The sequence below is a fragment of the Pempheris klunzingeri genome, chromosome 1 (assembly GCF_042242105.1).
Source record: "Pempheris klunzingeri isolate RE-2024b chromosome 1, fPemKlu1.hap1, whole genome shotgun sequence".
Taxonomy (NCBI): domain Eukaryota; kingdom Metazoa; phylum Chordata; class Actinopteri; order Acropomatiformes; family Pempheridae; genus Pempheris; species Pempheris klunzingeri.
Window position 1 is genome coordinate 2,336,756 of NC_092012.1, and position 15,811 is coordinate 2,352,566.

The following is a 15,811-nucleotide window of genomic DNA, read 5'->3' on the forward strand; positions in this document are numbered from 1 at the left end:
CGGGTATGATCACGGTGGGTTGTTGGCAGGTGAGTGGGAGGCGTTTTCAGACAGGTACACGCGGTGAAGGAGGCACTGTGACCAGAAGTTAGCGAGAGTGCGGCTGAATCCCTCCAGTTTTTCCTCCATTCCTTGTGTTTGGGATTTTAAAGCTCAACAGAGGAGAAACTCCATCAAACCTCTTTGTGTGTGAGTGTGTGTCAGTTATTCGGAGGATTTACGGAAAGACTTCTGAGACTCAGCCTGTGTTCCTGCAGTGCTGAACGTCATATTTTGGTTTTTGAAAAGTGGCACCATCTTAAACACGGTGCGTCTGATCTGACAAAAGAGGTCCAGATTCTCAATGTGCAGCAAAAATCTAAATCCTAGACGAGAAAGCGTGTTTACTAGATCAGCTATTAAGGTTCAGTGCAAAGAGTTTGACAGTTTCACACTCATGAAGTGGGTGAAAGACGTTTTCCATTTACTTTCTCAGTGCGTCCTAACTACAGTTCTGTGGTTACATGCAAAGCATCACTTGCTAGACAGGAGAGTTTTGATTATACCGTTACTATTAATATTATTAGTATTACTGAGTATAATAAGTGTCAGACTAGAATACTACCTCAGTTACTCATACTTTAGCTGTTTTAATTCCTTCATTTGCTATAGAGGTGCACTAAGAGGAACAAAACCCCAAACAGCCATGTGCTAGTTTCTGCATAGTTGTAGTCAAATGTGTTGAAAATGAATGCATACTGTTCTCCTAGTGCTGGAGCAGGAAAGCCCGATGGACCAACGCGTCTTCAATCAGAAAAACCCTTCTCAGTATAAACTCAGCGTGACGCCACACTGAGACTAAAGGTGGGACAACGTGACGGTCCGAATGAGTCGTGTTCAGCTTTCACTGCGACGGCCTAAAACCCAGACAGCCTCAAAGGCAATGATAGTGTTCCACGTAGAGTCGGATTAAAAACATGCAGCGCAGCAGAGTGTCCTCTCTCAAAAAAAAAGACATGCAAAGCTGGCCCGAGCCTGCCTCCCGTCATGAAACACAGCGACGACGACCACTACGCTCGTGCCCGACCTTCCCGCTGCGCCAAAACTGAAGCTCGGCAAATGCAAAAGGTTTCTACGTTTCACTAGCGTCGTATTCACAGCAATCAGATCAAAATGGCGAGACACTACCGGAGCGCACGTGTCTACACGGGGCTCCGTACATCCACGTGGTTTCCAAAACAGTACATTGCACTAAAAAGGGGGGAGAGGGCAGGGTGGGGGGGGGCTAAAATGACAGAGGAGAAGCTTGTATATAGGAATACACTTCAGAGCAACTTTGATGTGCTTTAAATTCATACATACCTAGTCGTAGATATGATACAAGACAAGAGAAAGATCATAAAAAATGTGAGAAATCAAAGTAGCACAAAGTATGAAGAGAACAAAATCACATTCATATATTAAGACATTTTTGTGACATGTCAGCGCATCTACAGTAATGAAATCTAAAGTGATATGAAATGCCTGCTGCCTGCTGTCCTGCAGTAGCCTAACGACAGAGGGGCTCTGCCTGGGGGGGCCACCCCACGCGGTGACTTCTTATACTGGGATATATTTACCTGGGACAGGGGACGGGGGGCGGGGGGTGGGGGGGTTCGGATGAGGCGGGTACAGGTAGGTGCAGAGTTGGGGTCACAGCCCTGAAGCTGTGGCTCGTCCCTCCCACACCTCACAGTACACAGAGGCAGTCTATTTTCTGAGGGGAGGGGGAGGAGGAGGGGGGGCGTTGTGAGCTGGGCGGGGGAGGAGGGAGGACTGTGGAGAGCAGGGGGGGGAGAAAGGGGTGTAGGAGGGGTAGCAGCAGATCCGTGGCCGGGCTAGATGTTCTGACAGCACTGCATCTTTGGTTTGTTCTCAGTGGGCTGCACCTGGATGTTGACCACGTTGTTGCTAGGCGACATGTCGCTCTCCTGGCGCTCCGACATCTGCTTCTGGGAGACGATACGGTAGATCTCTGACGGGAGACGGAGGGAGGGAGGAGGGTACGTTAGTTGGAGAGGTCAATTAAAGGAGACAGAGAGCCTGTGGATCAGTAGGTGAACAGAAAGACGTCCTGCTGTGGTCACACTGTCTTCTTCCCTTCAGTAAGAGAGAATCTAATATTTTTAAAACTGGGCCTGAATTTTACACATTTTGGTGCCTGAATGACTGATGGGAACAGAAAGTGTTGGAAACGGTCCAGTAGATCATCTCAGCTGCAGTGGCTGCAACGTAATCCTTAAGGGCAAAGTAAAATGACTGTTTTTGTCAATGGAGTCTGGTATGCAAACAGCTTTTGGGGCGACTGTTCCTGATCAAAAGCATAAAGTATTCAGTATTTTTAGACCTGGGTCCTATTTCTTGTTTTACTTATTTTGGATTCAGTGGCTGGTGGAAGCAAAAGGTTTTGGACTTGGTCCAGAAGACTCAGCAGCCACCAAACAGGCTGTAATGGTTGTGATGTAAATCTTTGGGACAGCTGCACCTGATCACAGTAGGTCCCCTAAAAGTGCTTGTTTTAGCCAGTAAGTGTGTGACAGCATGATGGAGAGGATCCCTACAGAGACGGACCTGGAAGATATTTTATGCATTTTTAACATTTAACCTGTTAAATAATGTTTTTATGGCTTTTCCAAAGCACTTTTAAAGAATTTTCAAGGTGCATTTTTAAGCTTTTCCAGCACCTTTGGACTCATTTAGTCTGAGAAGACAATCATTCTGTCAGATAGTGATTTATTAGACTAACCCCATTACTTTTTAAAGCACTTTCAAGCACTTTATTCAAAATCTAAGCACTTTTCAAGGATTCTCAGCACCAGTTTGAACCCTAAACAGTGCCAAATGACAGCCTGGTGTTAGCAGACTGTATTCTCCGGCTCTGTGGAGGCTGTTTTTCGTGCCGTTCCTCGTGAAGACTGTGTCAGACACCAACCGCTGGACATTAAACAGACAGCGGTGTTATCTCCACAGCCGGTCATCCCACTCGTGATGACTGAAGGGCTGCCACTCCTAAACGACGATCCGTTCAGTCAACATCATGTAATAAAGCTCTCGCTGTAATCGCCCTCGTAAAAACACCAGCTGATCATAAAAACACCTGTAACAGCACCGAACTGTGAATCATCTCCTCCATAAACGTCAAGTCTGCTGATCTTGTTTCTCACTGTGTTAAGAGTCGAGGACAGGACGTGTTTGAGGACACACAGACCTGTCAGGATGGTCTGGAAGGCCGTCTCGACGTTGGTGGAGTCCAGAGCCGACGTCTCCAGGAAAGATAAACCGTTCTTCTCTGCAGGGCAAAGAGCAGCAGCGTTAACCGTGTTTCAGATATGTGACATTCCAGAGATAGCAGACCGGTCCGACCCCAGAAACTGAAACATGTGAAGGAAAACTCGTGCCGACGTAGTTAGAAACACGTCGTCTTCACAACATGGTATCAGAATCATTAGAAGACTGATTATTAGAAGACATTCGTCACAAACAGGCAACATGTGGAGTCTCATTTTTAACCTGTAAAACTCTGTGTGAGATGTTTGATCAGTCAAAGAGTGAATAAGTGGACTGACAACATGAGATTCAGCTTTCATTCCTTATAAAAGTGTTATTTAATCATCTAAAACAGCAAAACCTGGCCTCTGTGTGAGAGACTGGGTGCAGATGCTTTGTAGTATTTTATCATTTGTATGTTAGTCTCCTTTAGTTAATGCTTTGGGGAGTTATTCTTCTGGTTTTAAACAGCTCTTGGTTTGGTTTCAAACATAACTACCCCTACAGTGAGAGACCTGGAAGATCCTTTTTGTTTAACCAGAAACTGCCGTTATATGGCTCTCTGCACACACACCAGACTCCACTGATAAAAATAGTCATTTTACTTTGCAGAACACAGGAGTTTCTAGTCTACCGCTGCCTCGATTGGTTAGTTAATATGTGTTTTAGTGTGTTAGACAAGTATTGTGCTCAATCCAAATTAACCCTTTAATACAGCAAAGACACACAATAACACAAACTGGTAAACCGGCAACTCCACGAGGTAGCAAGGTAAAATTACTGTTTTAGTGAATGGAGTCTGGTGTATGTGCAGAGAGCGATATAACGGCTGCCGTTCAACCAAAAGGATCTTACAGGGATCCTTTCCTTAATGCTGTCAGACCTACTTAATCATTTAGACAACAAAATGTTTAAACAGGACAGTATTTTTTCAGTAAAGTGTGTCTAATAAAATAAAGGTCAAAGGTTAGAGATAAAAGATGGCGGTCTCACCAGCGAAGGCCCGTGCCTCGTCGGTGGGAACAGCCCGGAGGTGGCGCAGGTCGCTCTTGTTGCCCACCAGCATGATGACGATGTTGCTGTCGGCGTGATCTCTCAGCTCCTTCAGCCAGCGCTCCACATTCTCGTAGGTTAGATGCTTGGCGATGTCGTAGACCAGCAGAGCCCCCACCGCTCCACGGTAGTACCTGCAGGAGAGTCATCATCATCATCATCATCATCATCATCATCATCATCATCATCATCATCAGAGCCACTTCACTGGATAATACAGGCCTGAGTTCAGGTGTCTCAGCTGATATTTCTGAGGTTCATCTGATTGTTCTGGTCTACATACAGCTTAGCTAGTTTGTTGCTGGATTAATGATATATTTTAACTGTTAATGGCACAAAATAATCAAAACCTTGTTGGTTTGATACGTTGCTCTTGTTATCGTGTTAGCTAGCCAGCAGTAAGCCACATAATACAGCGTACTATGATTATTCATGTGTGGTTTTACTATGTAACAAGAAAAACATGAACATTTTTAAACACAAAAACATCTAATCTGAATTGTTTATAAGAGTTTTTTGACCAAAAATGTGATAATAAATAAAAATCTCAGCTAACAAACATCAAATCATGTTTTCAGCCGAGCTGCCCCATCAGTCTGAGTACGATCACTCTGTATTCTGTGTAATGATGTAAAGCTGTGTCTCAGCTATTGTTCACTGAGGTGTCTGGTCATTTTTCACAGGTCATGAATTAGTTGTTCACAGCAGTGACCTCCTGACCCTCCTCCTCCGTACTCACGCCGACGTGATGGCCCGGTAGCGCTCCTGGCCGGCCGTATCCCAGATCTGGGCCTTCACCGTCTTGCCGTCCACCTGGATGCTGCGCGTGGCGAACTCCACTCCGATGGTGCTCTTGCTCTCCAGGTTGAACTCATTGCGGGTGAAACGGGACAGCAGGTTACTCTTCCCCACACCTGAGTCACCGATAAGAACCACTGAAGCACAGAGCGGAGAGAAAAACAGGCATCAGTCATGTTGCCGGACACTGATTTCACTGGTACCACCATCATTTTAGAGCCATGTCAAATATTTCAGACTATTTAAACATGATGGAGGTTCTTCTTGTTATTAGTAGCTTTATTGATGAGTCTATTTTTTTTTAAGTTTGCTTGTTTTTTGGTTAGTTGTTGTTCTTTCGTCTTGGATTTTTAATGACATAACCGTTATTGTCATTATGATGTAGAGTTTATTTGTGTGGTTGCTACCTTAGGAGTGACTAACAGGGATCCTAATTAATTAAGTTATGTTTGAAAATGTACAGTTTACGTACTTGTTGTTTGAACACTGCTCTCGGATCTTTCCTCGCATATTAATGGACATTTTTTAACTGCAACTATTAGTTAACTGATGGCTGCGTAGTTTTCTTAATAACCAATCAATAATAATCAATAACTTAAGCTAAAACTTCAAACACTCTTTGCTTCCATCTGATTCCTGTGATACTGAGTTGAGTATAACATAAGTCATCTGATGACATCACACTGTTGTTGTGATGTTTTTCACAATTTTATAACATTTCTTCCATAAAATGATCACTTGATTTATCAAGAAACAAAATTTGCAAGATTAATCATTGATTAAAACATTGATTAGTTCTAGTATTAATGTTATTTGTAGTCAAAATTGAATGCAATATTGTGAGCATGTCTCTAATTCTCATACTTAAGCGCTGTAGTGTTTACATTTCTTCCTACTTTTTAAAAATAATCTAGAATATTACTCTGGATTCTGATACACTGCTGTCTTTAGTGGTGTGTTTATTCCCCTATAATAGGCACAATATCAACATTAGTCTGTGAATATGACAAATGAAGCCTCTGCAGAAGGTAAAGGATGTATTAACCTCCTGTTTATTCACTTCCATCTGTTATTCTCCCACATACTGGTCATCTCAGGGCTGGTGTGTCAATATTTGAGTGTTTTGCTCATATTATGGTGCATCCACAGTAATTTAGGACACCATAAATGTTTGGTTTATGTTGTTCTGTGTGTCACCGACACTGAACATATACACATAACACACAACCACAAAATGTAGAACATGACATATAAATCATGTAGCTGTGCACAGTTTTTACTCCCCAGCCTTAATAGTTTATCTTAATAACATCTACACCAGCCTTTATTGATGTTAAATCGGATCCCAGCCTGTTTACTTTGCATTTTCACTCACCTTATTGTTTGCCAATACAAGCTTTAGTGCAGCTAACAAACACAAGCTAACACAGCCTAGCTAGCTAGCGGCATGATTCTCTAGAAACACTTGATTAGATGTTTTCCCCTAAAACGTGTCGGTGCTGTTAAGGCTCCAGTCCGCTCGGCTGCTTGGATCCTCTGGGGATAATGTGATAACGGGTAACGTTAGGTGTGTCCGACGTGAGGCTGGTCCGCGCCCACTGGTGGCAGCTAACATCGGCTAACTGCTAACGTTAGCCAACGTTCAAGACGCCCCGCCGTTTGGCGATAAGTAACGTAACGCGTCGAATCAACTGCTACTTTTACGTCCACGCTGCAGAGGAAGGTGGTTTTGTGTCGCGCAGGCCGATTAAACTTGCTGACATTTCTCGGAAAGCTCGGTGAAAAGCGTTCAGAGCACAAAGGTTGACGGCGGCTACGTTAGCATAGCCTGACAGTTAATCAGCTGGCCTGTTTAGCCTGTCAGCTAACAGTGCCGGAGAGATGTAGCTAACAATAATGAAAAAAAACGTTGTTTTACCTTTGAACAAATAATCATATTCGTCATCTCTAGTGCCCATCGTCTTACTGAGAATCGGTTAGTCCAAGATTTAATTAGATTTAAAGAATGGAAGGCGATCTACTGTTTTTTACTCTTCCAACGGGAATCTGTTTGGAAGCCGTACTTCCGCAATTTCTTCTTCTTCTTCTTGTTCTCTGGCAGCCTGCAGGTAGCGCGCACACAGAACTCCGACCCCCAGCGGGCAGAAGAGGAACTGCACAGCACTTTTTTTTATGTTTACAGTGAGTAAAGTGAGTTTGGGACAAATTTACACTCAAAATCATAATTCAGTAAAAAAGTATCATCAGCTAAATGTATGTAAAGTATCAAAGAAGTACTAGTTTTGCAGAAAAATGTCCCCCTGATATATTATTGTATATGACATATGTGACATCATGTTATCACTACTGTAAACCTGCTCCTGCAGTATTACAATGTTTTATATTCTTACCACAGTAATATACATTTATTTTTAGAAATCTTCATTTATTATATAGGCATTACATATAAGATTGTGTGTGTAATTCTTGTATTATAACTTTTGCACTACTTTTTTTCTCTCTGAGATTCTTTTATTTTTGTTTTACTACTTTAATGTTTTTCTTTTTATAAAAGATTTATAAGAACAACCGAGGGGTCAAACCCACATTAGGAGGGTTAACGCAGCAGGACATAAGAAAGAAAAAAGTCATTTGTACTTTTTTATTAAAATATAAAATATTTGATTAAATATGGGATAGTTTGACCTTGTTGAGGCCAAATGTCAGATTTAGCTGAAAAAGTAGCTGCATTATTTCCAAATATTCACTGTTTGTCTACATCGCTGTAGAGCAGCACAGTAACAAAACAAAGGTTTAACATTACTGACTGAAACGATGAAAAAATTAAACAGCAAATCCACAGTTTTAAACTTTATTCAAAAACAAATCCACATTTCTGTATAAAAAATGAACAAAAAGCCAAATACAATACCATTACTTCTATTACTACTACTACTACTACTACCACTACTACTCCTAGTACTACACCTGCTTCTACTACTACTGTAGTATTAGTATTAAGTATTAATATTAACTAATACTACCACTATCACTAATATTACTACTACTAATACTACCAGTACTACTACTAGTACTACTACTGAAAGTACTGTAAACAGGTTTGTGAAACAGGGAATGAAAGGCAGCCATTTTGGATGAAAACATTCTTCATTTTATTGTATTTTATTTATAGAGATGATGATGATGATGATGATGATGATGATGATGAGGGAGATCTTCAGACTGACTGCGTCCCTCAGAGAGTTAATTTAACCCGTCAGTTCAGAGGGTTTTTTCAGAGAGAGGAGACTGGAGGCCTTTGAGGAGAAGAGAGGGATCCTCTTCAGAGGTGGAGGAGGGGTGTAGATAACGAGGACGGAGCTTCAGACGGAGGAAGAGCTCATCATGAAGGAGAAGTCAGTTCAAACAGAGCTCCAGATGAAGAGGAGGGAGGCTCCGGGCTGTGAGGAAGAGCCAGAGGAGTCCACACACACAGGAAGTGAGCAGGAAAGAGAAGCTGGCAATGAAACACAGACACAAAAAGAAACCTGACGAGAGGATTCAACAGCAGCCTGAACAGCTACTACTAACTAACACTAGTAGTAGTACTAACTAATACTAGCAGTACTACTAACTAAGTAATACTAATACTACTAATACTAATGTTATACTAACTAACTAATACAGCAAGTCTGGACCTAAACAGAGTACAACAGCGACTACTAGCTACTAACAAATACTACTACTAACTAACTAAGTAATACTACTACTAACTAATACTAATACTACTAACTGATACTAATACTAACTAACTAATGCAGCAAGTCTGGACCTAAACAGAGCAACAGCTACTTCTAACTAGTACTAACTAATACTAGTACTACTACTAGCTAATACTAATACTACTAACTAAGTAATACTACTAATAATAATAATAATACTAATGCTATACTAACTAACTAATGCAGCAAGTCTGGACCTGGACAGACAGAGTACAACAGCTACTACTAACTACTACTAATACTAATCCTACTAACTGATACTAATACTAACTAACTAATACTACAACTAACACTGATGCTATTGCTACTACTACTATTAATACTACTAGTAACTAATACTAATACTACTAACTGATACTAATACTAACTAACTAATACTACAACTAACACTGATGCTATTGCTACTACTACTATTAATACTACTAGTAACTAATACTAATACTACTAACTAATACTAATACCGTGACAACTACAGTTGCTACTACTTCTAAAATAATAGAATAAATAAATAAAATAATTCTAATGTATTTCCTAATTAGGATAATGATGTTTACCAAAATTAATAATACAGTTAATAATACACAAATAACAATAATAAGAGGAGACTTTATTTGTACCTTTGAACACAGTCGCAGAACAAGATTTAAAACAGATTTATTATATTATACAGTGTGTTTTCAGGAGTGATTTGAATGACCATACTGGGTTAATACACTGTAAAGTGAGATTTTTGCAGCATTTAAACATCTGAACTCTACTTAATAAAATATTTCTACATAAGTGATTTGCTTTATAATACTCGAGTCATCTCAGTCCTTTAAGTGACATTTATTTCTTCATGTAATCAGGAAGGAACTTCTTCCATTTTATGTTCTGCAAACAGAGAAACAAACAAATTAATTAGTTAAAATGAAGTTAAAAGTGTGAAGTATTAGTTAAAATAAACACTACTACTGCTACTACTACCACTACTAGTACTACTACCACTACCCCTACTAGTACTACTACCATTACTATTACTACTACTACCACTACTACTACTACCACCACTACCATTACTAGTACTACCACTACTATTACTACTACCACCACTACCATTACTAGTGCTACTACCACCACCACTACTAGTACTACTACTACTAACACCACTACCATTACTAGTACTACTACTACCACCACTACCATTACTACTACTACTACCACCACTACCATTACTAGTACTACCACTACTACTACTACCACCACTACCATTACTAGTACTACTACCACCACCACTACTAGTACTACTACTACCACCACTACCATTACTAGTACTACCACTACTAGTACCACTACTACTACCACTAACATTACTAGTACTACCACTACTAGTACCACTACCATTACTAGTACCACCACTACCATTACTAGTACTACTACCACCACCACTACTAGTACTACTACTACCACCACTACCATTACTAGTACTACCACTACTAATACCACTACTAGTACCACTACTACTACCACTACTACTACTACCACCACTACCATTACTAGTACTACCACTACTAGTACTACTACCACCACCACTACCACTACTAGTACCACTACCATTACTAGTACTACCACTACTAGTACTACTACCACCACCACTACCACTACTAGTACCACTACCATTACTAGTACTACCACCACTACTCACATTTTTCCCCCAGGTTGTTTTGGACTTCTTGGTCTTCACGTCCTCCAGGGACTCGTAGGTGTTGCCTTGGGCGGCAGTGGCGGTCGTCTCCCCGGGGATCTGCTCGTAGGTGTCGTCCGGCAGCCCGGTGGGCGTCGGCCCCTGGGAGACTTCCCGCCGCGGGACCCGACTCCCCCCGGGCCCCTCGGAGGTCTGGTACAGCGGGTTGGCCCTGGACATCTCCACGTCATCGCCCTGCGGCTCAGACCTAGAACTGCCCGGCCACAAACTGTCTCTGGGGTCATGGAGGGAGTAGGTGAGACAGGTGACCCTCTTCACTGTGGGCAGCTTGTTGGAGTACTCCTCCTCTTCCTCCTCCTCTTCCTTCTCCTCCTCCTCCTCCATGTTGTTGTCCAGGCTTGGCAGAGATCTGCTTCTGCTCTCCACCTGCATCAGCTCAAAGTACGTGGACCCTGCTGGACTCGTGTCCGTGGTGTGAAAAGAGTCTCTGTCAGGCGTTAGCGACGGGTTTGTGGGTCCTCGGAGTCTCTCGGATCTGTTTGGGGCGTTGGTCGGATGGGATGTTGTGTCGGGCAAAGACCCACTCAGGGAGAAGCTCAGAGGAATCCCTCTTTTTGGCACTGGAGGAACACCCTGAAAGACACGACACCAAATCAGCGACAACATGGACGACAAGACCATCCAAGACCATCTGTCCACGTGGACCAACAACGTTCACAAACGTTCTGAGCATCTTCGGTTGGTTTGTTGTAGTAGAAGTTGGACAGGCAGGACTCCTCGATCTCGAACCTGCACCTTTCTGGAGGAAAACAAACAACACTCGTCGTAGACTTTAATGTGAAATAGCGACAAAAACAAAACAACGTCTCCAGGTTTGCAAATTGCTAACATGTAGCATAACATGCTAGTATTAGCACTGTGCTCTGACAGCTAACCTAGCTAACGTTACATTATAGCCTTTAAGTTAAGGTTAAACTGCATTAACCTGGTCAGTGCAGCCTGACTTCCAACCAGTAGCTAACTGTTAGTCGCCTATAAAGAACATTTCTCCAACTACAAGCTATTCTTTTACAAGCTATGAATTTTTTATGCAATTATTAGCTACACTGATTCTGCAAAGAGTCTGAAATTAGTCTACAGCTGTTAGTATTGTAAAATTGGTTGGGCTTTGTGCCCCTAAAATCAGCTTAGCTGGTACAGGGTCAAGAAACACTGACAGATGAGCGAACATATGGTGTTAGCATGTAGCTTGGAGCCATAAAACCCTTCTATCTGGATCTATTTAAGGACATGGCTTTAAATGTGGCTTTAAATCCCAGTACAGCTTCCCTTTGGCAGATCATTATTAAATTAATTGTTTCTGACAGGGGGTTGTTTTCCCCAAAAGGGGGCGTGGCGATGACACTGACAGTCTCCTAAGTGGGCGTGGTCGCCTCATTGTGAACATCATGTGGATTATGGATACTAGACTCCATTTTTGTTAATAAATCCCCCTAAATCTTACACACTGGACCTTTAAAATAACACATTGACTTGTAGTAACATCTTTCATTCCCATTCACACCCCAAAGTCTTATTCTTTCACATGTATGATGCTTACTGAGGGTCTGACTGCTGTGGGTGCAGAAGTTTTTCAGTTTTCCTTTGTTTTCCTTCCCCCTTCAAATATTTTAGCTCTTATTTAGCAGCAGAGGCTGTTGTTGCTGCTGCTTATTTAAAATGACAAAGTCTTGTTTTAAGAGATAGAATATTATCTATTATCACAGCCTGACCACTGAACACAAAAACATAACATAACCTGATATTAGTAACTTATCTATTCACTTATTAATCCAGCTGGGTGGTTGTGACTCTCTGCATGAGGGACAGATGTTTTTTTTTCCCAGTTACTGTTTAATCTGTGTGACGTCGATGCACAGACGAAGATTTGCATGTATGCTCATGAACACTAAACTCAAATTTGCAAGTGCTGGTTTGACTTTGAGTGAAGTCGGCGTTTTGATCTAATGATTGTTCTTACATACACCTGACAACAAGCCATATATTTACTTTGCTAAATATGTGTAAATGCCAACTCTGGTGTTTTTGAGTTTGAATCTATATACTGAAACAACCTAAAAAGACATTATTAAGGAGTTTATGCTCTATGCAACTATTTGGATGAACTTGTAAGTGTCTCCAACGAACAAACACTTTAGTGACAAATACATATTTAAATACCTGTGAGAGGGACATTGGGTCTACTGACACGGCTCCCGTCAGCTTTCTGTTTTTGGGTTTTGGTGGCGGCGCAGGTGGTGGAGCTGTAAGAGGGTCATTTTGCCGTTGAATCCTGCCGTGATGATCTTTCTTCTGGTCCCACAGAGTCCGCAGAGCTTGGACGCTCACGGAGGACTTCTCTTTGGCGCTGTAGTTCACCACGTCGTACAGCTCACCTGTGCTTCCCTGAGAATAACAACCTGTGTTATTGCCCCTTTTAGAGCCCATCTGGCTCCAACAAGGGAAGTGAGACATGAAAATGAAGCAGGCTCCAGTCAAATAAGACCAGTTGTGAGGCCTTTCAGATTTACGAGCTGAAGCGTTTTAGAGCACCAACTGGCCAAACAGTGTGTTATGATTTTAGCTGTTTAATTATGACCTGCTGCCATTAAATTACACACCTGCTTTACATTAGATTGGACAAACAGCTAACGCTAACGCAGCAAACACTGAAGGTACATAAAAGCAGTAAAACAGGCACACAAAGGGACAGACAAGCACCTCAGTTATTTCAGGCAACAGGTTAAAAACAGATTCAAGTGACTGTCAAATTTCTGTCGCATGCTAACGTCATCATGCTAATGATGAAAGCTAATGTGCTAATGATTTGGCTTGGCGTGTTAGCATGCTAACATTAGCTAAATAGTCCTAAACACAAAGTTTGGTGAGATGATAGATAGTTTGAAGAAAAGTCTTCAGATCACTGAAGTGACTCAAATTCATTCTGTTAAAAAGTTTGAACAAAATTTAAATACAAACAATAGTTGTTGAGATATTTCACCAAACCATAAAGAGATTTTCAGAGTCATTAGGATTCATCATCTGGGAACCATGATTTGGCACCAACTGCTGTCAGTCTGACTCAGCACTCTTTGCTTTTCAGACAAAAAAGGGTTTTTCTTGTTTTGTTTTGTTCTTTTTTTGCTTCGTACAATAAATGAGTGTAAAGGCAACAACAATTGGAAACAAGAGGAGAAATTCAAGGCTACAATCGTCAGTACAGCCAGACAGGAAACTACCGTTTCTTTAAGGGGTTAAAACAATCAATGTTTACACTGCCAATCTCAAAGCAAAGGAGGAAGTCAGGTAATGTATGTAAGTCTATTTTTGGGTCACCTGTCTGTCCGCCATTGTGTTTTCTCACTAAAACGCGAGGGTTCAGACGGAGGCTAATGTCTGCTAAGGGAAAAATAATAATAATAATGTGTTTTTTTAACGTTAAAAACCATGTAAACGTGTTCTAGTAGGACCTCCAAATACAAGTATGAACTTTTAACCCAAAACCACAACCTTTTCCTAAACCTAACCAAGAACCGTGTGCACCTAAACCTAACCAAACTGCTACCATTTCCCAACATGAACTCTACCGTCACTTGCTTGCAGCTTGTCTGTCCTATAGAGGGCGCTGAAAAAGCTCATGTGACAGACAGAATAACAGACAAAACACTCAGCTGTAAACTGTGTTAGAAGTTCGACTCTCTCACCTCGTGGCTGCTGGCGTTCAGATATTCTCCGAAGGGCTGGATGGGGCTGACTTTGAAATGCTCTATCAGCTCCGTGAGGCTGCCGTACGTCTGACAGTCTCCCGATATGACGAACTGACCCCGTTGATTCTGCGTGATGACAAAATGGCGGCACCTGTCGTGGCCCCTTCGCGGGAGGAAATGCACACGCGGCCAGTGAGATGAGTCAGAAAGAAAGCGAGCTGGGTTATTTTTGACGGGCTCGATTTGCCTCACTTGTAGGACAGGATGTAGCCGATGGCTTTATCACTGAGGCGAATGAGAAAACAGCCCAGAGCCTTATCTCTCAACAGATCCTCGGCGTCCCTGGGGCAGAGGGCGAGACGCAATTAAACAGATGTGCAGGCAAATTTAGACTTAAAAACAATGCAGCCATGTTGTGAAACCTCTTTTATTCACTCAGAGACGACAAAGATCTGCAAACACAGCGTTTATATCTGGAACCAGGTCCATTAGCACCTGTTGTCACTAATTATTTCCATTTTATGATACTTTGGACTTCTGTTTTTTACGTTTATTTTACAGCTTTAGTTTCTAGCTAATATGCAGATTTAGATAATTAACACAAAATGTAAATAAATATACATACAATGAGAGTTTGAGCCACCTAGCGGCATGTAAATAACTAAAGCTGTCAGATAGATGTAGTGGAGTAAAAAGTACGATTGTGTGGCGCATTAGTATAAAATGGCATAAAATGGAAATACTCAAATAAAAGTACCTCAAAATTGTACTTAAGTACAGTACTTGAGTAAATGTATTTGTTGTTACTTCCACCTCTGGTGCTGTAGCTACAGCGCTGCAACTCACAGATCAACAAAGAGTAAAACAAACATCATGTTGGTGGCAGAGATATTTACATATTATGCAGAACTCTATTCAAAAAAAGGCAGATTTAACGGTAGAGCCTATTACACTCCCTCCCCACAGGCCCTGCAGTAGGACTCTTCTCTGTGTTGCTTACTTTCTTGCAGCGAAGCCTCGAAACCAGTCGGGGAAGCTCCCGTTGTGGAGGATGAGCGGCGCCTGTGTCTTGGTGAACCACCTCAGCACCAGCTCCTTCAGGCCTCCTTCTGAAGCCTCCATGTGCAGGTCACCCTCCGACTTCTTCTGCTCCATCCTCACTTCGGCAGAGCAGCGCCGCCAACACCAGGCATACTGTACCCTCTCTGCTCACAAAAGGAAGATGAGGGGCCTCATTTGACTATTTCCGTTGGCCGTCTCTCTCACCTTAATAGGCGTATTGTTTCAGTTTATCTGCAGTGACTCTTCCAGCCCTCATCGGGCTGCCAGTTTCATTTTACTATCTGAGTTCCTTGTTCCAGATTGAACTTAAACAGCTTGTTCACATCGTAAAATGTTTTCATTTTGGTCTGATAATCTACTTGACTGTGAAAAATGGAGCAGCAGATTTGAGGACTATAAGGACATGGATATGTTGTTGTTTT

At 41.9% G+C, this 15,811-nt stretch overlaps 2 protein-coding genes across 2 annotated transcripts; both read right to left on the reverse strand.

Annotated features, from left to right (window-relative positions):
* Positions 1-1,148: 1,148 nt before the first annotated feature.
* On the reverse strand, positions 1,149-7,208 carry rab11a (RAB11a, member RAS oncogene family). The gene is made up of 5 exons (XM_070829163.1): positions 7,055-7,208; positions 5,078-5,273; positions 4,279-4,472; positions 3,227-3,307; positions 1,149-1,993 (listed from the first exon to the last, which is right to left on the reverse strand). Exons 1-5 carry the CDS (start codon positions 7,092-7,094, stop codon positions 1,857-1,859), a joined length of 648 nt encoding a protein of 215 aa, XP_070685264.1. The 5' UTR covers positions 7,095-7,208; the 3' UTR covers positions 1,149-1,856.
* Positions 7,209-9,573: 2,365 nt separating this feature from the next.
* On the reverse strand, positions 9,574-15,482 carry sh2d7 (SH2 domain containing 7). Its single transcript, XM_070831469.1, has 6 exons — positions 15,328-15,482; positions 14,580-14,669; positions 14,325-14,490; positions 12,802-13,026; positions 10,582-11,214; positions 9,574-9,770 (listed from the first exon to the last, which is right to left on the reverse strand). Exons 1-6 carry the CDS (start codon positions 15,480-15,482, stop codon positions 9,726-9,728), a joined length of 1,314 nt encoding a protein of 437 aa, XP_070687570.1. The 3' UTR covers positions 9,574-9,725.
* Positions 15,483-15,811: the final 329 nt, after the last annotated feature.